The sequence below is a fragment of the Lipomyces arxii genome, assembly GCF_038497795.1.
Source record: "Lipomyces arxii strain Phaff 12-163 unplaced genomic scaffold V1512scaffold_12, whole genome shotgun sequence".
Taxonomy (NCBI): Eukaryota; Fungi; Ascomycota; class Lipomycetes; order Lipomycetales; family Lipomycetaceae; genus Lipomyces; species Lipomyces arxii.
In genome coordinates this window covers 180,808-202,964 of record NW_027117711.1, presented here as the reverse complement: position 1 = coordinate 202,964, position 22,157 = coordinate 180,808, and the positions used below count along the sequence as shown (strand labels likewise).

Here is a 22,157-nt window from a genome sequence, read left to right as displayed (position 1 = left end):
TGGCCAAGAAGAATTTCAAAAAGTCGAACTGGCAAAAGCGAATATGCTAGAATAATCGCAAAACTCTTTTCTCACTAAAGTCTCGGCAATCTTCTACTAATGGATGAGTAACTTAAAATTGCAGGTCCATACAGTGTAAAGAAGTTTGTCAGCAGAATCTCGATCAGGTACAAAATCGATACAGTTCAGATTTAAAACTTCAAAACTTGAAATGACGTAGTTTGGCCTTTGTGCAACTTCCGATAAGAGATCGATAAGGATTGCAAGTCTGATATCTTGAATCATTATTTATCTAGTTATTTCGTCCGACACGAAAAGTTGAATCCGATTGTCATCAATTAATGATTTTAATTCGTCTATACTACTACTAATAATGATACACTAACAGACCCTGTCCCAGAAATATTGCGTGAGGTGCAATCCATATTTGGACATCCTGTCTTGGCAGTGATAGGATCTCGAGAAGTCCAAGCTTACCATATCAACATCAATTCCGCCATTCCACAAAACTTTTTTAAAAAATCTCATCTTGACTGTTTTTATGTATGCTTATCTCTCTCACCTCCGTCCATTCTGCGAACCGGACCTTTTTCACAGTATTGATGAAAGGTTTGTCGCGGCTTTTGCCAATACTATTCATCACACCGCAGTTCGGCGATATTTCGGCCAGGACGGCGCGGGTGCTCTCGTCTTGAAAGAATGAATCGTCATTTTTAGTTGCGCCTAGCATGTTCATGATTGGTTCTGTAATTTCTTGGTCGTCTGCGATATCGTATTCTGTAGGTAAATCTGGTGTGTGAATTGTAGTGCAATCGCTCTCACTACTTTGACTAGACGTGTCATCTGTGCAGCAACTTAATCGCTCCATAAACAAATTGTCATCACACGATTCGCCCAGCTCGTCGTTCTCATTGAAGCAAAGGTCTTCATCGCAATCATCATATTCTTTGTAACTAAAGCAGTCGCTCATAGACTCAATCTCCGATTCTTCGTCAAGATACTCGTCTGCACTGTCATTGTTTTCCTCCAGAGGCATTAAAACGTTATTTTGGTGCTCTGTATCTAAAGACTCGAAACTGAAACTTGTTGATCGACCTTCATCCAAGGTGCCACAAAACCCAGGGTATAACATTTCTTTCAAATTTGATTTAAACCATGCACCGCGGAGATTCCTGATTGGCGACGAAAGCGACGGAGTCAGCATGGTTTCCATTAATTCATTCTCATACAATAATTCCATCGATTCGTCGCCATGGTCCCGATGATCTATACGGCCGGCATCGTTTATCAGTGTGGGTTGTAACATGAACTTACAAGTTCCATTTGTCGAAAATAACTGGACTCTCAGCATCATTTCTAGCATCTCTAATCGTTGAAGTCTTATGTCGAGCTCACGAAACTCGGCTAGCAAATTCCAAGGTTCAATTTTTTTCCCAGAAGGTGAAAGTTGCTGATTAAGGGTCTCAATTGCTTCGGTTACCATAGGCGATTTGTGAGTTTGGTTAGGAGCCTGCGTGCGTAGCCCATCATATTCAGGAAGAAGTGCGTCAAGTTTGTCAATCAATTCAAGTGAAGGTGTTCTATTTTTAGTTTCCACTGCTCGTGCTCTTAGCGGAGAAGTTTGTAACTCTGGAGTACATAATCCTTTATCGTAATCAGCAGAACAGTTTTGCAAACAGTCAGAATTCACAGTTAAATCAGTCCATTCAGCTTCAGAGTCAGGCAGTCGCTCACTTTTGTTCTTTGTACTACGAGTCCCACTTGCACCAGCAAACCATTCCTTCAAAAAGTTCATCGGCATTTTGTATTCTTACTCAATCAAAAACACAGGCAGCAGCCAATTGTTGTACAGAAAAAGTGCAGCATTTACTTCCTGACTGACATCGTGGGGTAGTATAAAGTATGCTGACAAGTACACGGGTTTAGTACTGGCGGAGATTCACCGATTACGTTTTGCCGGGAATTAGATCGTAGGAACTTGCCGTGATCATGACAGAGTAATGCTGACAGTCGTTCAAAAGCAGTTGACTTGCTGGTTTCTCGACTATCAATCATGTTTACCGCAAGACAACTAGTTACCAGTTTGGCGACTATGTCTGGCCAATTGTCCAGACAGGCATTTAGTTCATGTTCACGCAGATTGAGTAGTGAGACCAAGTTTGTTGAAAAATGTCCTTTGCCAGCATTCGACAGCGGATGCACGTACTGTCAACCTGTATATCCGGAGTCTTTATCTGTGAACCCAGATGCTACATTAGAAGGAACCGTTCCGATGCTGTGTCGACAAGTATTGGTGTGTTCAAGCAAGTCTGGTTTGTAAATTGTTTCGGTGTCATCTGTTGACTTTGATCTAATCACAACAGATTGGCCTAGTAGAGTAGAAAATGATCCGACGTCATTTGCAGCTAAAGTCAGAGAAATTCAACTATCTGGGGTTGGCAGAGATGTAGGCGTGATGTGTGACTATGGACCTCCAATGGCTAATAAAACGCAGAAAGACTTCAATTTCATGATTACAAGTACGTCGCTTCCAAGCACTAACTCAAAAGATCATTCAGTTTTACTCTATCCTGATGGTCTTTACTTTCCCGCGATACCAGATACTCAGATAGAAGATTTTGTTAAGAATTACCTAGTCCCGAGTCGGGCGAATGAGGTGCCAAACATAGAATCTATATTAAACGTACAAGACTTGGTATCTCCGACTATTATAATATGCGGTCACACAACAAGAGATGCGCGGTAAGATAGAAGAAGGTGCAAAGCAGAGTTATCTCGATTTAACTATTTATTAGTTGCGGAATTGCAGGGCCCATGATATTTGCAGAATTCGAACTTGTTTTGCGCTCGAAAAATTTACTTTACGACAAAGTCAAAAGCCCGACTGGAGTTCGAGTAAGTCTAGCATCTCATGTTGGCGGGCATGCTTACGCTGGTAATGTGATTTATTTAGATAAAGGACAATCAGTTTGGTAAGAAATATTTCTATGGGTGAAAAAGAACTAAACTGACTATACGTCAGGTACGGTCATGTTAGGCCAGAACATGTCCAAGGAATTGTTGATCAAACAGTAGAAAAAGGAATAATTATTAAAGAACTTTATAGAGGAGATGCTTTCAAATAAATAAAGTTTTTACTTTCTAAACACTCTATTATAATACGTAATGTATTACGTTGATGTTAATAGTATTACATAAACATCCACCGCTCGACCTGAGACTAGAGATAGGAAAACTCGGTTAATTGTTGAGTCAACAAGATAAGATAAGCTTTAATATAAATTATTGCTAATCTGTTATAACAATAAACATAAATTATATTTAATAATGTAATATGATAATACTTGTCCTTTATAGAAGCATGTCGTTTACCAAACCTCAATTTAAAATTTCTATGAAAACGATCTGTTTCCATTGTTTGGCCTGTCAAATCGAACTTTACTTTTAACCCTGTTAGCTGAGTTTAAAACCCTGACTACTAAACCCCGTCTAAATGGGGTGTTTTGTACCGTTTCCACTTCTCCGTACCCTTCATCCCCCTTTATGAATGTTAAAAGAACATTTCAATATTTTAATCACCAAAAATTAGATTCCCCGCAATATTTTTTAACATTTAATTTGCTTTTAATTTTTTTATTCTGTGTGAAAAGTCACCTTATCATTAATCTTGTTGCCCAATCTCTCAATCATTTTTGACATCTACTACTCTGCTTTAGTCTCTATTCATCGAACCCGAATGGTTCATGTCATTGTCATTCCCGAACGTCTTTGTACCGTCCGACTAAGCTAGCTTGGTTTAACTGGGACTTGTCTTTTTATACCTGGATCGTTGGATATGAGCACACCAGAAAGCAAAGTGAATACGGCGGGTACAGGCCTAGACTTAGCCGAAAGTCTAAAGTCATCACTTAAATCAGAAGCTTCGGTCGATTCTACAGATTCAAAACAAAAGATTGCTAGAGAACATAGAGAAGGTTCGACTTCGTCTTCGTCTACAGTTCAGCTCGATGATTGGACTCAGTTCTTGGACTCAATCTTGCAAGAACTGCATTGTCCAATCGCAAAGTACGGTGTCCCATCAAATGACTTCTCTGTGTTGTCTTGTGGATGTGTTGCTTCAGAGCAGTGGGCTCGATCTCGCCTGCCAAATCTGCAGTTGAAAGTATGTCCAAATTGTGGAAATCCTACAGAGTTAAAGCGGCCGGTTGTTCCGCTACGGAACATTTATTCAATAGTAATGGACAAGCGTAAAGAGCTCGGCTTACCAATTCCAGAAGAGGTCGGCAGTGAGGAAGAAGTGGAAGAAGAAGGTATGCTTCTTATGAGGGTTTAGTCCGATCTACTTTCTGATTTCACATTATAGAACCATTCGTTTTCCAGATGGGACTACAGAAGACCAAGTTATCTCGGCATCGTAACTCACCTAGAATGCCTACTTTTTCTAGGCTAAAGCTTGATGGTAATGGCAATGAAATTGGAGAGAACTCAATGTAAGTACATTTATGTTCATTACGATTGCTGCAGTCTCTAATGATTTGAATATAGCGACAGTGATTCACTCAATCCGATCTCGTCAACAATCAGCGGGCAATCGTCGACAAACGAGTTTGGAGATCGGTCAAGCTCTGACCGAAACCCGGCCAGTATCGTTGCCGGTGGGGCTCCACCTTCACCCAAAATGAATCTTGTTAGCTTATTTTCTACTGTCGCTCGACAGACTCTAAATACTCCACCAACATCTGCTGAAACTGCATCGCACAAAGGCTCTCGATCCAGTCGAGCAGATGATCATGACTTCAGCGTGGCATCGTCTTCCTTAACATCTCACTCGTCACTTCTTTCTCCAACTTCAACCCAGAGTTTTAACCACGGCTTTCCTAGTTCTAGTTCAGCTCAGTCATCACTCGAACCTTGGTCGGCAAATGCAAGGTCCTATTCTGCTCCAATCATGCTTACACGCGAAGACGAAGTTCGTGAAAAGCACTTTTCTGAAAACTTCCCTATATATCGGAAAGACGTCCGGTATTCAACACAGTCAAACAAAGGGTTTTCAGTCATTCCTCGGGGGCGAGTTTTTCAGGCCACAGCAATTTCGCCAGATACTAGGCGATTTGCATTGGTAGCAGAAAAACGATGGGAAGCATTTAAGATACCGTCAAGCTATAAACTAGGATCTGGTCCTTCGCTGATTTGTGTCGGAAAGTCGTCAGGTGAATATGGTCCGTCGCTGGATTCGTGTACGAAACGGGATCCGGATGAGAAATTACGCAGCTTGAGCTGGGCGCAGACACTAGCAGCAATGTCAAATAGATTTCTTGCCATCGCCGGTACTCAAGGTGTGCTCCGGGTTCTGGATTTAGATAAAGGTGGCGCGCCGGTGTATACCGACATCTCGCAATACCCGATTAGATGTATTGCTATATCACAAGAGAGCACGTTACTAGCATGCGCAGTAACATCGAAAGATCCTGTGTCTGGCACTGAGTTACCGGTGATTATTCTCCACAACTTGAGCCACTTGATTGGAGAATCTACGACCAAGATCAAACCTGTTCAGATCGACATGCCATATCGCGATCCTTTAAATACACTGTCGTTTTCAAATGATGGAAAGTTACTGTCATGCAGCACAATTCTTGAATCACGATTCATGGTAATCAATTTATATGATCCGGGTAATCCTCGATTGGTAATTCGATCGTCACGCAGACTGGATACTTCGTTTGAATCCGAAGGTATCACTTGCATGCAGTTTTTCCCTGGTAACAGACTTTTGGCAATTACATCGGTTGCGAATAGCGCGTATCCCATCATCATTGACACCAAGATCCCACCAATAGCAGCACAGTCTTCGCCTGATCCTGCAAACATGTTCCATCGAGCTCACAGTAGCGTGAGTGGGAACTCAACTATGTCGTCGACAGGCTTGCCGCAAACTGGATCAGACGAGTACAATGATGACGACTACGATTCGACAAACACAATGGCGGTTTTGAACAACAGCAAAGTGTATGCCAATAGACGGATTCCTAGCCAGCCGGTGCAGCAAAGTAGCACTGGTAGTGGATTATTACAGCCAAAGATGGTCACACGGTTTCACGAAGTCGGAACAGCAGTCCATCAGGTTGCAATCTCACCGCGTGCAAACGCGGCCGCATTTTTGGCGCGGAACGGTACCGTGTTTTTGACACATTTCTTACGGGTGGAAGCAGAACATAGACGGGTGGTTGCTGTAGTTGATGTGACGAATGCAAACAAGATCAACGAGGCTGCTTCGATAGCGTTTTCACCTAATGGCCAGAAATTGATTATCGTCGACCGAAAAGGGATCTTATACATTGAAGATTTTGGTGTCGGGGCTGAAAACGGCGACACACTCAAGAAGTGTAGAGTTATTAAGTAACCAGATTGTATATAAATGGTGTTTTTTTTTACCATTCGAATTGTTTCACCTTGCATTAAAGTTAGTTGTTACTGTCTGTCGATGTGCAGTTCTCGAACCATAATTTGAACCGGTTCAATATTAGGTTTCAGGTACGAGATGGCCGTTTCGAGCCAAAGCTTGCGACGATGTTTTACCGGATTTGGTTATAGAAAATACTTCCATAGCCAAAATTGGTAATTTTGACATATTTCTTCGTAGTTTTGGCCGACACTTTAAATTGCTCAAATTGCTCCGAGGAATAAATGAATAAATATAAAATTAAAACCGCTTTATGTTTGAAATAACTGTAATTTGAAACTATGAAAGAACGCGGCGTATAGAACTTCTAACCGTGCACCCTTCTCGACTGCATTCACCGCCCGCCCACCTCGGGAAATTCTACGTAAAAAATCCGGCCTTTGGACACGTTCAAAACCACTCAAGCACAAAGTCCAACTGCCCATCTGGCTTTGAACTCGCACCAAATGTCGGCCAGAACATCAATTGACTCTGACGCCGCTCTTGCACGAGAGACGTCGATCGACAGCGCCGCAGAGGTCGAAACCGCGACCGCGACTTCGCTTGTAGGATCAAAGCCGACCCAAGTCGTCGTCGTAAACCCGCGCAGAATCTCTGGTGCCCCTTCGGTCTCGTCTATGGCAACAGAAGCAACAATCACTCCTGCGAGCCAGAGCAGAGCGGTGGTGGATCCGCCGGCAACGCAGTACGAGACTGGGGATGAGTATGTACAGCCGTCTCCCTCGGCTAGCACGACCAGTTTTTTCACTTCAAACAGCGAAATAAGATACGATACAGACGCATATGCCACTGACGCATTTATAGATGCACGGGAAGACGAAGTTGACTCAGTGGACTCGGTAGACACAATACCTGCTGCTCCACCTTCTGCCGCTGCCGCCTCTGCTGCCGCAACCACAGAACCTGCAGTCATTCCTCCTAAATCAACTCAACCGCCAGTACCGCCATTTTCAACAACTGCTATACCGCCTTCAATTGTGAAAGCAGAGGCGCCGGCTGCTGTGCCAGCGACAAACGGGGCAGGTACAGTAAAGCAGACGCCGGTTCTTTTGGAAAAGTCATTCACTCCGACAAAAACAAGACAGAGACGGAACTGGATTATTGGTATACTTGTTGTGCTTGCCATTGCGATCGGTGTTGGTGTTGGTGTAGGAGTCGGCGTCGGAACAAGGCATCATAATAGTAGGAGTGGCAGCGCCGGTGGAGACGCGACATCTACTTTTAGTTCAGCTAGTTCATCCTCAATTAGTTCGTCCACAATTAGTTTGTCTGAAGTCAGTTCGGTCATAATCGCTAGCACGTCTGAGTTGGCTACTTCTAGTACAAGTGCAAGAAGAACGAGTGCAACTACGTCAAGTGCCTCTACTTCTATAACTGCTAGCTCTTCAAGTGCACGAACCGTTTCTTCTTCGTCAACTGTTGCTCATTCAACTAGCCGGTCGACACTTTCTACTGTAACTAGAAGCTCCTCGTTATTACGAATCACGCCTACGGTCGCACGAACCCCAACATCTGCTGTTCCATTTGGATTTTCCAGACAGACTTCCACTGCTCTCACGCGACTAGCGACAACAAGATCGGCATCTTCAATCAGACGCCCAGTGGCACGTCCCACAACTACGTCTGCTGCAGTTGCTACTCGAGTTTTCCCTAGGTTGGCATCTTCAAGAACGACCACGTATGTGACCGAAGTGCCTGTTATCACACGATACACGACCACAGACGCCAGAAGCGTAATTTTCATTGTCTCGACCACAATTGATGTCCGAGTCACTCGGACGACAGTCATACCGATACGACAGACAAGCCGAAGTGTTTAAACTTGAGGCTTTTTTTTGAATTTCTAGTTTGGTTTGTTTTGGGTAGTGCAATGTAGAGTTGATGTATGTAGTACGATAGTGGGGTATAATCTAAAGGAAACTTTAATGTAGATCATTTGGTACCATACCCATTGTTCATTTGCTGTTCGGCCTGGCTCAAAATACCTGTTCACCATAAGTTACTACTGTGCTTATACCCATTCTGTTACGTGCTGTAAATTTGAAAAATGAAACGCATAGTTGTTTTATGCGATGGTTTTTTTGCTGTTGTTGATCTGGAATGCTTGTATTGACTTATTTTAGGAACATGGCAAGACTCACTATCTGATACTACTCAAAATCCTAGCAATATAGCTCGTTTAACGCGTGCTATTAGCACTGAAGATCGTCGGGGAGTGGATGGTGTAGTGATCCCGCAAATTGCATACTACCATCCTGGACTTGGAACTGATGTTGGACCTTTCAAGTCGATCAGAAACATCTTAGCAGGTACGCGGTTCTGAGCAGATTGGTGTTATTCATCAGTTGACAGTGACCAGGCTTGTTTGGATGGGGTCTCATGCAGCACATCAAAAGCATTTATGGTTTTATATCTTATAATTACGAGCTCGGTGACGAGATCTTCTTGTTTGGATTTTCTCGAGGCGCGTTCTTAGCCAGAATCATAAACGGCTTCATCTCAGACTTTGGCGTGCTGAAAAAACCAGGTATGTCTGAGTTTGTCGACATTTTCACACTGTACACCAGTAGAGAATTTGCCGAAAACTCAAAACTGAAAGCCATACAGCAAGCACTTATCAAGAACAACGTTCTGGTCAATCCTAATGCTGTGATTGTGAAGGTCATTGGTTGCTTTGACACCATTGGTGCGTTGGGAATACCTCGATTGTTTCCGTTTCAAAGGAACCAATACGAGTTTTTTAACCTGAGCTTGACTTGCAGTATGTGTTTGTACATAAAGTGGCAAAGCTAATTAGGCAGATGTTGAATATGCGTTACACGCTCTTGCTTTAGATGAGACTAGAAAGGCGTTTAGACCTACGTTATGGTTTTTCCCTCCAAATCGTGATAGCTCAAAGTACAAGCAGGTATGGTTCAATGGAGCGCACATTAATGTAGGTGGTGGTGATTTCTCACATAGCGTGCCCAAATCGAACTATTTACATTCTCATGACGCTGTTGCCAATGTGCTGTCAGACGGCCCTTTGATTTGGATGGTTTCAGAATGTCAAAAGTTGCTGCAGTTTGATTTGAATTACTTGCACATAAACATCGTTGCCGGGCATACCACGCGCGACGGCCAAATGGATTATACCATAGTCAACGGCAAGCGCGTTCGGCAACCAGTTCCCGAGCGACGACAACATGGTAAACAACCAATCTGGTATCTGGGACCTATCTGCAACGTTTTTGGTGGATTTCTCGGCAAGTTGTACTGTCTGACCGGTGTAGCCTCGCGCCGGGTAGGTAGGTACAAAAACTTACAAAAACGCACTGTCAAGGGTTATGTTAAAAGTGTTTTGTCTTGGTGTCTAAGCGACATCAGCACATTGGAAGGCAATTTTATTACCAACGAGTCGGTTCATGAATCGGTTCCGCTCAGACAAATGAGGTCGAAACAGACCAGCGTCGCACTGAAAAATGTTGAACTTGTAGGCGCAGAGACAATGCCTAAAGATGGCCAGGTTTCGATCGTCCCGTTTAGCGTGTTTGAGAGGGAGTTTTGGAAGCAAGAAAGGCAGGATATCATGAATCCTGTCCCAAAACTTTCAACTGACAGCGTGTATACCAAATGTTAGTGCGTTATTTTATTAACGCATTCGTATCATCTGTTTCTGACTTTGAGTATTTTTACTTCTGTATTTCTTACCTGTGAATTTAAACAATTCTAATCAGTCTCTGGTTTCTACGTAGTTTCAGTAGTGAACTTCAAATTATTTGGGTTAAGGGTTATTGACTACGGTGAGGACGGGCGGCCCATGGCGGGAGCGAACAATCAGAACATCTCACCAAAATATTGAGCTTGTGTTGGTTGTCGTCAAATAAGACGGAATTCGTGAGGCCAAGCTCAGCAATTGCAGCTTAGTCGACAATTTTTATTGGTGTGCAGATTAGTTGTTCGCTTCAATTGAGGTAGTCTGCAGGTATCACCAACCAAAGGGGCCTTATTTTTTTAATTTTTGTTGCGTCACGAATTGAGTCTCAAGCACTGAGTACGCGTAACGAAGATGAATTACACAATGAGACGGACACACTTGAATATGATGAGCATTGTGCTGTTGGTGCTTGGATTTGTCGCTGTACAGGCAAAGGATACGCGTGGATATCACTCGGAATTTTTTGATATGAAATACAAGCCCAATTCCGAGACTTTGATTACTCCGGTCGGGCAGCCGACGTTGTTTGCTGTGAGTGCCGCATCCAGGCATGCGTTGAGAGTGAGAGCTGACTGGGTTTAGTTCACGGGTAGATGGCATCGGTATAGCGAACTGTATACTGCCTCGGTATGGCCAGGCACGTACGTGTCGCTGCTCACGTTTGGAGACAACTGCACTTTGGTTCTGAAACCACATATTAAAGAGTACACTAACTTAACTTACGTTGTCACCGTTGACGGAGGCGAGCCATTCGAGGTCTCAACAGCTGTCACTATGGAAGATCTAAAGCACGAGGTTCTATTAGCAATTGATACCAGTGCATCAGCATACAAAGACGGCTCGCCAGTTGACGAAACGATCCCTCCAGATTCAATTTCGAGCAGAGCACCGCACGTTGTCAAAGTCACGTCCTCGCGACATGGATTCCCGTTGTCGCTGAAAGGTTACTACATCCCAACAGCTATCGTTAGACAGTATTCCGACTGGATAGACTATCAGAGTGTTCTACCATACGTTGAGTTTGTTGGAGGGCCAGCTCATATTGATGAGCGGTTTGCGTTGACTAGTGCCGAATACAAGGCTGCGGAAGAACTTTCTATCCGTCACAGTCACATTACAACACGTATGTTTTAAAGTAGTAAATTTAGGCCTTCAATTCACTAATCATGAATAGCCGACTGTTTTTCAAAGTGTGGACACAAAAGCAGGAGTCTTGCTAGACAGTATCCACGTCTGAGTCCTGTAATTTTTGACCCGTTTTACAAGCAAGAATATCACCACTCTGGTTTGTATTCATTCCACGAGTCTAAACCTCTGCAAATCAGCACACCAGGTTACATCGTCATTGATGTCGGCGATGAAGACTTGCGAGAGCAAGTGCCTGGTACTGTTTTTGCTGATGATTTGTACACTTTTATAAAGTACGTGCATTATAAAGCAAACCCAGATGCATTCATCATCCTCGTTGTCAAACCTGGAAGATATGACAAGGAGGTCAAGAACGTGGTCAAGCATTTCAACAATTCAAAGATCTTTACCGCTGCGTCCCCGTCTTCCCCTAATGTTGCCGGCTGGAGGCGATTCTTGCAAAAGAACGTCTTGACGTTGACGCCGTCGTCAGCTCGTTACAGAAACGCACTCATTACCTATAAAGATCATAGTATAGTTTATGACGAACTGCCAAAACCCGTCAGAGCGTCAGGTGCAGGATCTGGACTCTACGTGCTCATGATCTTGCTTGTGCTCGGAGGTCTGATAGGATTGGTGTTTGTGAGCCACGCCGTCCGATCGGTATTGTTTGCCCTGCTACTAAAGACTGGAGTCGTCACAATTCCAAAACAGTCGTCTTCTGACAAAGGCCGTACTTGGGAGTGATATAAAAAAAATACGGGTTATAGCAGAATGTATAATATGTTTTTTTGGTTCTTATTTTGTGTTTTAGCTACGAAATATATACATTAATAAAGGGTAGACAAATAGAGTTTAGCTGCGACTGATGACAGCACTATTTGGGTTTAGCGCAAATCTATGGTTGTGTTTACACATTTCCGGAAAGGTGCAGAATGTAAATAGACACAATTTGGCCTACTCCACCACACTTCGTCATATTTGTCCCGTTTACTACTTTCCTTAATCTATATCATACTTGACGAGTACTTTTGGTTTTTAATCTTGCATAGTAAGATCTGAAGATCCTGTTTCAATTAGTTTCTTGCTTGCAGCATTATTTTGTTTTTGTCTAAGTTTCCAACCGGACTGGGATCATAGACTTGGTTTTATCATTACTTTAATTCCCTCCCAGTACTTGCCGTTTTAACCACGGAGGCTGCAATTTTTGCAACTTGCTATTTTTTTTTGCAGCAAGCCCAAATGCCGGCAATAGGCATACAGCCTGCGGTTGACAAGGCCAGACTTCTCGAAGGCGTTCACGTTCCAACGATCGACGCTGACGACGATGCACTTGAGAATTTGCTATGTGAAATCAGGATTGCTAAAGATAGTTTCCAACAAGTAGCAGGGTATGCGACCATCCAGCTTGCCAAAGACGGCGCGGTCGATCTCGTCATGACCGAGAGACAATTTGCAGACCTGTTGGGCCGAATTGATTTTTTGAAGACAAAAGCAGCGCAAGAACAACATCTAGCGCAAAAGATTTTGTCGACGATTGAAGATATTAGAATCTTGCTGCAGAATAGCCGGGCACAGGTTGACGTTGCTCTAGAATACTTTGAATTAAGCGGGCCTGTCATGTCTGAACTCGACGTTGTTGCCGACGAGTGTCAGGCTCTTGTTTCTGAAATTCAAGCGTACAGTCCACGACAGCTTCCAGACATGTTTGAAGTTGATGGTCTGGTCAAGTCGTTAAATCAAAGTCCTATTCTCGATCATGGCAAATTTGTTTGTCTTACAAACGAAGATCGCGAGCTTAGTGCAAAGTATGTTTCTGACTCTACGAAGTTGCAACTGCTGATATGTTCAGACTGATAAAATTAACAAAGAAAATACGACCGCTGCGAATCAGTCTTGACTTTCTAAATATGAGAGTATCAAAATTAGAAGAAAGAATAGATCAATTTTTTCCTTCCGCGTCAACTGAACTGACAAAAATGCAACACAAGCTGGACACGAAGTACAAGAGACTCTCTGAATATGTAGACGCTACCCGACAGGAACTTGGGGAAGATCGTTGGGTTGCAATGCTTAAAGACATTAGCAATCAGGTATGTGATCTGCATTTGCTCTTGCAGGTCACGGCTGACACTTATGTAGATACGAAAATTGATGTCAGCAGCGGAAAAGTGTATTGACAGTCTGAGTGGTGTTTCTGATAGTATTTTGGGATCCCCCGGTAATGGTCGGCAATTAAATGCCTACGAGGCACAGATGATCAAAACTGTACCTGAAATTTGCAAGTTGCTCGGTTTGATGTCAAGGGCAATTGACGACAAAGTCACAGGAAATGCAGATACTAACCGCGACTACACACATCTCAATAATTTCTGGCTAGATTTACAAAGACGAATCGAGCACATAGATAGAAGCTATGGCACCGATGTTAGCAAAAAGACTACTAATTCCACTGCCGGCAGAGAGTCGCGATCTTCAATGCGGTCATCGGTATCTTCTAACCAAGGTTCTACCATTGAATTTAGTTTCCGTGCTAGTCGTAGTCGGTCTGTATCGGCAGCTACTAATAGACGAGAGTCAGGGTCGCCAGAGTTGATGCTGTCATCTTCATCGCCGTTTGATGAAGAGCCATTGAAGTCATCTACGACAGCTCGAAAATTATACGTCAATCGACCGACGACACCTACGCAGCGAAAAGAAAGTTTTCTCGAATTTGAGTTTAGATCGTTGCCTCGAGTCAGCCAGCATCAGCTGTTACCTACTCCTTCTACTCTACCTACTCGATGCAATGTTGCTGAAGAAAATGTTCATTCTGGAACACTACCGAAGGCACGCACGCCAACTGGAGGGATAACTGATTCTAGACGCCGAGTGTCTGCAATTCCGCAACCAAAGTTTACACCAATGAAGCCAACAAGCATTCCACCTGTTCCGTCTGTGCCTGCTATTCCCGCGACGTTGAACTCCAATCCGGCAACAAGTCTCAAGCGGCCACAGTCGTCTCATGGGATGCGACAGAACAATTTAGTTGTTCCAAAGACTCCTACGAGAAAGCAAAGTCAAGCCCAACTTCGAAGCGCACGCAGGACGGTTGAAAAGGAAACCCCGACAGGAACAATTAGATCGTCACGCAAGTCGCTTGTTCCGGTACCGGCACCTAATACACCTCACTATGCGGCAAAGACAATATCTGCGATGGTCAAAGAGCAAGGGGTGATTCCGTCTTCAGCAAGAAAGACTAGTGTTACATCTGGAGATCCGTTTGGGCCTACGTCTGGCACAAAGCTAAATCACCACACCAGTACCCCGAATTTGTCTGTTGCCAGGAAACAGTCACAGTCAAATCTTTCACAGGGGACGAAATCCCCAATTAAGACATCAGTTGTGCCACCTGTTCCTGCGATTCCACCACAGATGCAACAAGAGATAGAGAAGCACGGGTACAGGATACCAGCTGGGTTGTCACCTGACTCTCAGCAAAAATATTACATTACTTATCACGGTGATGGGACTGCGGCAGCGGGGATTGATCATTTACCGGCAATGAACCCGCCGTCGGTCGCAAGACCGAAGACGATGGCGCGCAAGAGCATGAACCCAATCGTCAAAGAAAAACCTAGATGGAGATGACAGTTTAGTTTTGCATATACGCATATACGCATATACTATACAGTGATGTCTGTGAAACAGCGTCCAGTTCGGTTTGGCGGTGGACATATTCATTAATTTTGGAGTTTGAAATTCATTTTGACGATCATCGTCCCCTTTTTTTTTTTTTTATTTTTAATCAGTATGTTATGACAGTTAAACTTTCTCTGGCAATTCATCAGTGTATGCCATTTTAAGTATAATTGAGTTGTTTCGAAGATAAGAATTTGTTTGTGTTTTGCGACAGAATTTGTTGCAACAAATATGTTGACCCCTTACGTGCCTGCGCGCCGAACGCGTCTGAGCCGCACGACGCGTAGACGAAACGCTCTTATTGTCAAACGCGAAATTTTCCAGGCATGCGCGCTAATATGTGCGCCACCGCGATTTTACACTTGGGCCTTCTTGTTCTTTCTAGCGCGTTTTTCTGTCAAAGTTGAAGGAGATTCTATCATCCGCGCGTAATCTGTACCGATCAAATTCCCCCTTTGTCAAGTTTGTCTGTTCTTGCTCGTTCAGTATTAATTTCATATTCTTCGTTTTCTGATTACAAACTGAGATCAAACATGGATTCTCTTTTTATAATATTTGCTACGTCCATAGGACTGTCAGCTCTGTTAACTGCGCTAGTGATTGGGAGAGTAGTAGTTCATTACGTGTGGAGTGAGGAGATGGAGGTCATGCCATTTTTAAGGTCACGATGGTTTATGCTGTTTGGTGTATTTGAGCGACGGGTTATTGGTTTGTCAATCGTTTTGGGACTATGTAGTATTCTCAACACTGTCGTGTCATCTAGAAAAAGCCAGAGCGAGTGCGAGACCATGAGCAGCGGCGCGTCCGTGTTCCCGATCCTGCTCTGGCTCGAAGCCGTCGCGCTGCCGATGGTTCATTTGATGTTCATCATCCCGTCGATCTGGGACTCAATACGGGACGTGGCCGCAACCAGGTACAACCAGAGTATGCTTGAGACGAGAGAAGAAAACCACGTGCCGCTGCAGATCCTCAAGTTCGTGTCCAAGGTCGTCGTGCTTGCGGCCGCAATCGTCGTGTTTTGGCTGCCTGTGTACTTGCTCTACACCAACGACTCGCGGGTGTACGGGATCTGCCTCAGAGATTCAGGCGCATTGTTTTGGTACATGGGGACGAAGACTGCGATTGCAGCAAGCGCTGTCTCGATTGCATTGCTGGTGCTGCTGGTCATTGGAATCGCGGGATTGATCATCTACGCAGCTGTCAAGCGGCTCCATGCACGGATGCTGTCGTTCCGTCTTGTCGCATTCATGTACGCCGTTGTTGGTCTGATTTGCACTGTGAGTTGATTTGCGCTTCCTAATCTGCCCATTTGTTAACTGATTCGCAGGCCATCACGTTGCCAGAGTTGCTTTACAGATCATTCAACGACTCAATTGATGCATCACACAAGATCCCAGAAGCAATGAAATACCTCTCAATCGTGTCCTTGCCGTTACACGCCTTCCTTCTGTGCTGCATCACCTTGTTCGCGTTCCTATTTGTCCGGCCACAAGATCTCGAGTACGGCATGAAATTGGACTACTCCGGAAATGAGTTTGAAGACAAGCACCCGTGTGACCATATCTCGCTGACATTCAAAGCAAGCCCGCGGTACGAAGACAAGTACCTGAGCAGAGCAATCATGCAGGACCAACTCAGCCAGCAAAATGGCATCGACACCTTCCCTCTTTCGGCCATCTCGTCAGTCTCGAGCCTAAACAAACTACCCTTGACGAGCGTCGACTCAAATTATTCCAACAGATACTTACCCGTTCCGGAATCTAGAGCACCCAAGCAAACGCCACTCTTTGATGACCGGTACAAAGATATAATGCCATATTCAAATCCGTACCAAATTGTGGCCGCATCTCCCCCATTGCCCATGAGCGAACCTCGTCAAAATCACAACCGATCGAACTTTTTCTAATTCACATTTAAATCATCGCGCTGCTAACGTACCACAATCATTACAACCAAAAGCCAACAATGGCCTGCCACTCATTACAGATATGCACTCATTTGTATACTATCACGTCACTCTTTGATCATTTGCCGACCTACAGCTAAACCCGAACCGAAACAAGTATAGCGCAATCGCAGTGCGCGGAGCGTTTGTCACGAATCTTACGTCAAGTCGCAAAGTATGCTTTTTACGTCATTTTATTCCAACACCATTACTCCATGATAATGTCATGCCAATAATACAACTAATGACGATCATGAGCTGAAGCATAAATAGATTATATGTCGTAAAAAAATGTACAAAATTTGATATTTATATGCACGTGCCTGAAATTCTCAGACCCGTCCCTTAATTCTGCCGCGGCTCATCATCAATGACGTCATGCGGCTCGAGCCCTTCCATTAAAGTCCTGCGACTGCGAAGACTGGTGCCCACGTATGACAGTTGTGCAGATTCTGGCTGCGTGTAAAGCTGCTGCAGATCTGGCTGTCGCATTGATGAAGACTGGCTTGAAGTGTGGTCTCGAAAATCAATCATATGCATCAACCTTGGATCTGAACTGTCCAGTGTAGGCGGCAAATTAACCATGTCTTGAGGATTAGACAGGCCGTTGTAAAAATGAAGTGGGACCTGGTTAGGATCCTCCATTGGTGACAGGTGATGATGCATAGGATCTGGCTGGTACTGATGATTAACGCCGCCGGGCTGTCCTGGTGAAAATTGCCCAAAATTTTCCACATCAAACGCTGGATAATAGTTTTGCCCAGCCGTGGTGTACAGTCTTGAAGTACCCGCCGAAAAATCCATTGTTTCCGAACTATTGTGGTCTGAACTAGACACATGATATGACCCATATGGTGTCGACTGCCCAGTCGTAAGATCAGATATTTGCGATTGTGGCTGCGACTGTGGCTGCGACTGTGGCTGCGACTGTGGCCGCGACAGAGAGCTGGTCGACGTGCTCGAGGCACGTCTGGATCCACTGGACTGTGGTGGCATTAACGATGGAGAAGTGCGCTGTACCACTCGTTCCTTAAATTCCATGATGATGTCAACACACCTATTTGCAGTAATGTCTTCTTCTTCAAACATCTGGAACCAAGCCAATGCCTTATCGACATCGTAAATCACGTCCGACTCATTCGGCCAGGCAGGTTTGTAATCGCATAAGTGGCCAATCACAATAGCTGAAATCGATCCCATAATGTGGTGTGCGGTATTATACCACGGAATAGAATTCATCGCTCGTTTAGCAGGGTCTGACACCGTTTCCGATGGTATCAAAAAAGGCAGCATCGACAGTGTGCGATGGCCGGCCTGCATGCATCGGACCGCTGCATTCTGTGTAAACTCTTTGGACCTTGTCGACTCGTTTGGGATTTCACTTCGGCACAAACACGGGCGATTTGCCATTCGCAAAACGTCTGAATATTGGAATGCCAGTGACAAATTCATCCGGTGTAGTTGTAAATCATCAGTCTGCCCTTCGCTGTCTAGCTCTTCCAATTTAACCAAGAACGGCGGCTGAAGGCTCTCGTGCCATTTAGTCAAATCTTTGTTAACTTCATCAACATAATCCAGCACAGTACTCCATGAGTTCTTGTTCACGTCCACAGCATACAGCTTCTCCATCACTTTCGCGAGGATTTTTGTGAGTTCAAACTGGTAAACAAAATACTGCGCGTTCCAAGAACTGGACCGAGGAGAAGCCGCTCTGCGTGGCAACTGCGGCATCAATTCAAAACTGTCTTCTCGGCTGTCGTTCGAGGGAGGTGGTGCTGAAACCATATTATCTACGATTATTGACGGCCGGCCGGTCATAGCGCAAATTAGTTTTTCGAGTACAAATAAGCTGTTCCAAAGTCTGACCCGAACTGCTTTCTGAGCATCTGTCAATTTCGCCCTGTTGATGCGAAGGTGTAAGCCAATGCCTTGTCCATGTCGCACAGCCAGACCGATCATCGAATAAGCTCGATTGAGTTGATTCGATGCCAGCAGATAAAAACTTAGCAACGCAACGTATTGTACATGTTGAACGTCTCCGGGTGCAGTCACGTCGTGTTCAATAACTTTTGAGCGGATATAGTACTGCAAATGGTCCATTTCATGACCTTCGTACTCACTTTTCGTTCGATGAGCGTAAATTGCAGAAATTGCAAAAACAATATTTAGCAAAGCTAGCCACTGTGAAGACGAGTCGTTGAGATAGCCTGTCCAGAACAAATCGTACTGGTACCTGAACAAAGGCTCTAACACTATTGGAAATGACGGGTGTACCGTATTGAAGTATGCGTCAATAAGCTGATCAGCAATGTACTTCGGAGGCATAGATGACAGATCGACTGGACCAACAGACAGCTCGAGATCGTCAAGGTTGTACGAAGAAACTTCGATGTCAACCATTCTCATATTCAAAGTCTCAGTGCTGTTATTGTCTGCATCTTCACTGGCTTCGTCGTTCACCAATTCGAAAACCTTCTTGATCCACTCAAAATCTGATGTCTTGCCTAGATAACCTTCAGGACTTGAAATTCCAATAGAATTTATATCTTCGTTCAAGTGGTCTACAGATCCTGTAGAACCGACTTCGGCAGACACCATATCCTCGCCAGATTCAGGACCAAAATCCTCTTCCGCAACTGTAGAAGCAACTTCAATCGGACTCGTTGCAGATTCTTCCTTAGCAACCTATCGTATCCTTGTCAGTACCGACCGTGCAATCTTTTCATCTTAGAATTCCGCCATACCGATGGACATGCATCAACTATAATTTCTTTATTATCCTGGTCGAGTGAAGGCGCTATACGCCGGAAAATTCTCTCGTATTTTGCCACTCGGTCTCTCAATTGTTGAAGTTCGCTAAAGCATGTAAGTATATCCAGTCGGGAACTAACAACCAAAACTTACTCTTTGACACGGTCACGTTTGTTATTGGCATAAACACAGTTTATCCGAAACGTCTTGCAGTGTGAGCACTCTGGACGTTCGCCGCTACACTGTGAGAAATTGTTAGTAAGTGGCCTAGACTTCAGAACTTGTAATTTGCACTTTTGTCTTTCGCAATCTGCAAGGTTCGCATGCATGTGATATCCGCGAATTCCGAGTAGTGCCAGCAGATGAAGACGCCACAGACTCTATTTCTGAAGTTCTATTACGGGGTATAGCAACTTTGCCATGTAGATTGACTGGCCACCGTGGTGAGAGAGTGGGATGGTTCCGCCCTGTTTGTGAACTCTCTGAAGCCGATGAAAACGTTCTACTAATTGTTGACAGACTGTGCTCTTGTGAATTTGAAGTATGGGGTTTGATATCGTGTGAAGAAGAGGGAAGAGGAGTAGACATGATTGTGCTGTTATACAATGAGTTAACAATGAACGAAAGCAAGTTTGCTGATCAAAAGCTAAACTTACCTCTAATGATCTACATTAACAAAAAGATTGTCCCAGTTGAAAGACATTCCAGTAGATAAGTAAAAAAACAAGTCGCGAACAAAAGAGCAAGTTTGAATTGTCCGGGGTTGAACAGCGGGAACGGATTAGTTATAAGGCGACGGAGGAGCGTTTGAGAGTGCACGTGCCAGTGAAGTCATTATAAATTTAATTGACATTAGACGGGTACGCGTCAAGCAGTCGGCGCTAGTTAGATTACGCGCATTTCCAAAGTCGACAGTTGGGGCTATATTGCATCTTTTTTCGGTAGACTTGGCCTTGCTTCGATCGCCCCGATGGGAATAATTACTAGGGTTGGGGTTATGACGTTATTCACAGCGATGCCGCTAGTTTAATAGGGTTAAATCTAGCACTCCGACTTCCGAGCCGGCTTGATGTGCACATAGAGTTTTCAGGAGCCGGATCTCAGGTCCAGCGAGTGAAGTGCGTGGATCATATAGACAATGCACTCTATAGAGGTATCACTGGAAATATGAGTACTATTTAATATTTGACACTAATACAGTAAATTTCTGTGAATATACACAAAAAAAAGTTATGGCTGCTCCATTTAAATTTTTCGCTAAGTCTATATCTACCGCTAGCGAAAGTTCAGATACAATGATTTGTCGGCGCGATTGAAGTTTTACAGTACAATATGTAAACAGTGTCAAAAAGCGAGCGTTCATCATTTTGAGTGGACCACGATATTGACCGGTACAATCTAACTAATCTCTATATTCATGCGGGTCATCAAAACGGTTTTTGAAGTATCTGCGGCATCAATTGAATTGCGCTTTTACTAAATAAATTTTTTTGGTGTGTTTCCAGTCACAGGAAACGCTTGTATGATCGTAAAGTTCATATTCTACTCAATAAGCGAAGGTTGCAACTTCAAAATGACTTTTAAACCGGGTCGTGTTCTTTTTCTAATTAAGTTGGGAAAAATTCCTGGATTACGAAGAATTCGTCCGGCATACCCTGGATTATGGATGTAACACAGTTACGGATATTGTGCGGCTAGAATTTTTCGATTCAGGGTCCATTTTTGCATGCAGTATAGAGTATTTTACACAGACATATGTGATGTAATATCGTTTATGTGTAGGAAAAGTGGGCGAGCCGCATGTGACGTCAAGGTCTGGCGGATGCAAGTTTGCGTAATGAATAGGGTGGATCCTGGTCACATATGTTTTTAACATGTTTAATACTAATACCACCATAAACAGTAAATCGAGACATCGCTGAGCACTTTTATACGTCACTTTGTTGAAACTTGTCCATCATGGAATAGCAGTGGAACACTTTCTTGGAAGGTCGACGCCACGCAATGTCATCGGGTTAGGTTTTGAGACAATTAGACCTTAGAGTGATGAAGTAGTTATTTCGGACTACGCATTTTATACAGCACGTGTTTCCAACTTATAGTGCACCAACCGTGGTGTCGCGGTCGTGTCGATGGTAAGTCAGTTTGATTCATTTGCTGGTGGAGAAGTGGTGCGAATCGTCCGGCACGTTCGACACCGTTTTTCTTTTTACCGACCAGTGAGTGCTCAGACTAAAGCTACCACTGCTGCCGATAACAGCATATATACGTGGTCATGTGAAGCAACGTTTCTAAGAACTCCGTTTAGGTATGTTCGTACTGTGTGTGTTCTTGCCGTCTACTGCTAGGTACGAATGCTAATGGCCAATGCCGTATGTACAGCCTGGTCTTATGAGCACTGTGATTATTACAATTGAAGCAAAATAATACTAAATATTTTTACTCATCAACGGTTGTCAAAAAATTTAATACCAATTCTGGCTCTAGGTCAA

At 44.0% G+C, this 22,157-nt stretch overlaps 9 protein-coding genes across 9 annotated transcripts; 7 read left to right on the top strand and 2 right to left on the bottom strand.

Moving 5' to 3' along the window:
* Positions 1-323: 323 nt before the first annotated feature.
* Positions 324-1,857, bottom strand: V1512DRAFT_265004 (uncharacterized protein). Its single transcript, XM_066916809.1, has one exon. It carries the CDS (start codon positions 1,799-1,801, stop codon positions 515-517), a length of 1,287 nt encoding a protein of 428 aa, XP_066770633.1. The 5' UTR covers positions 1,802-1,857; the 3' UTR covers positions 324-514.
* A 235-nt stretch (positions 1,858-2,092) lies between these two features.
* Positions 2,093-3,125, top strand: V1512DRAFT_209885 (Sucrase/ferredoxin-like-domain-containing protein; the record flags this gene model as incomplete). Its single annotated transcript, XM_066913483.1, has 5 exons — positions 2,093-2,312; positions 2,364-2,446; positions 2,495-2,742; positions 2,796-2,972; positions 3,023-3,125. The coding sequence occupies 5 exons, from the start codon at positions 2,093-2,095 to the stop codon at positions 3,123-3,125; spliced, it is 831 nt and encodes a 276-aa protein (XP_066770632.1).
* A 414-nt stretch (positions 3,126-3,539) lies between these two features.
* Positions 3,540-6,677, top strand: V1512DRAFT_240823 (uncharacterized protein). Its single transcript, XM_066914239.1, has 3 exons — positions 3,540-4,310; positions 4,364-4,490; positions 4,546-6,677. Exons 1-3 carry the CDS (start codon positions 3,836-3,838, stop codon positions 6,401-6,403), a joined length of 2,460 nt encoding a protein of 819 aa, XP_066770631.1. The 5' UTR covers positions 3,540-3,835; the 3' UTR covers positions 6,404-6,677.
* A 78-nt stretch (positions 6,678-6,755) lies between these two features.
* Positions 6,756-8,404, top strand: V1512DRAFT_264999 (uncharacterized protein). The gene has a single exon (XM_066916808.1). The coding sequence runs from the start codon at positions 6,910-6,912 to the stop codon at positions 8,281-8,283; it is 1,374 nt and encodes a 457-aa protein (XP_066770630.1). The 5' UTR covers positions 6,756-6,909; the 3' UTR covers positions 8,284-8,404.
* A 181-nt stretch (positions 8,405-8,585) lies between these two features.
* On the top strand, positions 8,586-9,533 carry V1512DRAFT_196108 (uncharacterized protein; the record flags this gene model as incomplete). Its single annotated transcript, XM_066913159.1, has 3 exons — positions 8,586-8,772; positions 8,823-9,224; positions 9,265-9,533. Coding segments are annotated over 3 exons (858 nt in total), but the record flags the coding sequence as incomplete, so codon positions are not given.
* A 1,014-nt stretch (positions 9,534-10,547) lies between these two features.
* Positions 10,548-12,035, top strand: V1512DRAFT_209982 (uncharacterized protein; the record flags this gene model as incomplete). The annotated part of the gene is made up of 3 exons (XM_066913489.1): positions 10,548-10,691; positions 10,743-11,283; positions 11,335-12,035. 3 exons carry the CDS (start codon positions 10,548-10,550, stop codon positions 12,033-12,035), a joined length of 1,386 nt encoding a protein of 461 aa, XP_066770628.1.
* Positions 12,036-12,267: 232 nt separating this feature from the next.
* Positions 12,268-15,116, top strand: V1512DRAFT_264989 (uncharacterized protein). Its single transcript, XM_066916807.1, has 3 exons — positions 12,268-13,096; positions 13,141-13,381; positions 13,431-15,116. Exons 1-3 carry the CDS (start codon positions 12,531-12,533, stop codon positions 14,916-14,918), a joined length of 2,295 nt encoding a protein of 764 aa, XP_066770627.1. The 5' UTR covers positions 12,268-12,530; the 3' UTR covers positions 14,919-15,116.
* Positions 15,004-17,231, top strand: V1512DRAFT_264987 (uncharacterized protein). Its single transcript, XM_066916806.1, has 2 exons — positions 15,004-16,246; positions 16,297-17,231. Exons 1-2 carry the CDS (start codon positions 15,503-15,505, stop codon positions 16,873-16,875), a joined length of 1,323 nt encoding a protein of 440 aa, XP_066770626.1. The 5' UTR covers positions 15,004-15,502; the 3' UTR covers positions 16,876-17,231.
* V1512DRAFT_37486 (fungal-specific transcription factor domain-containing protein) lies at positions 16,869-20,576 on the bottom strand. The gene is made up of 5 exons (XM_066918358.1): positions 20,322-20,576; positions 19,960-20,260; positions 19,819-19,907; positions 19,659-19,770; positions 16,869-19,599 (listed from the first exon to the last, which is right to left on the bottom strand). Exons 2-5 carry the CDS (start codon positions 20,251-20,253, stop codon positions 17,260-17,262), a joined length of 2,835 nt encoding a protein of 944 aa, XP_066770625.1. The 5' UTR covers positions 20,254-20,260; positions 20,322-20,576; the 3' UTR covers positions 16,869-17,259.
* Positions 20,577-22,157: the final 1,581 nt, after the last annotated feature.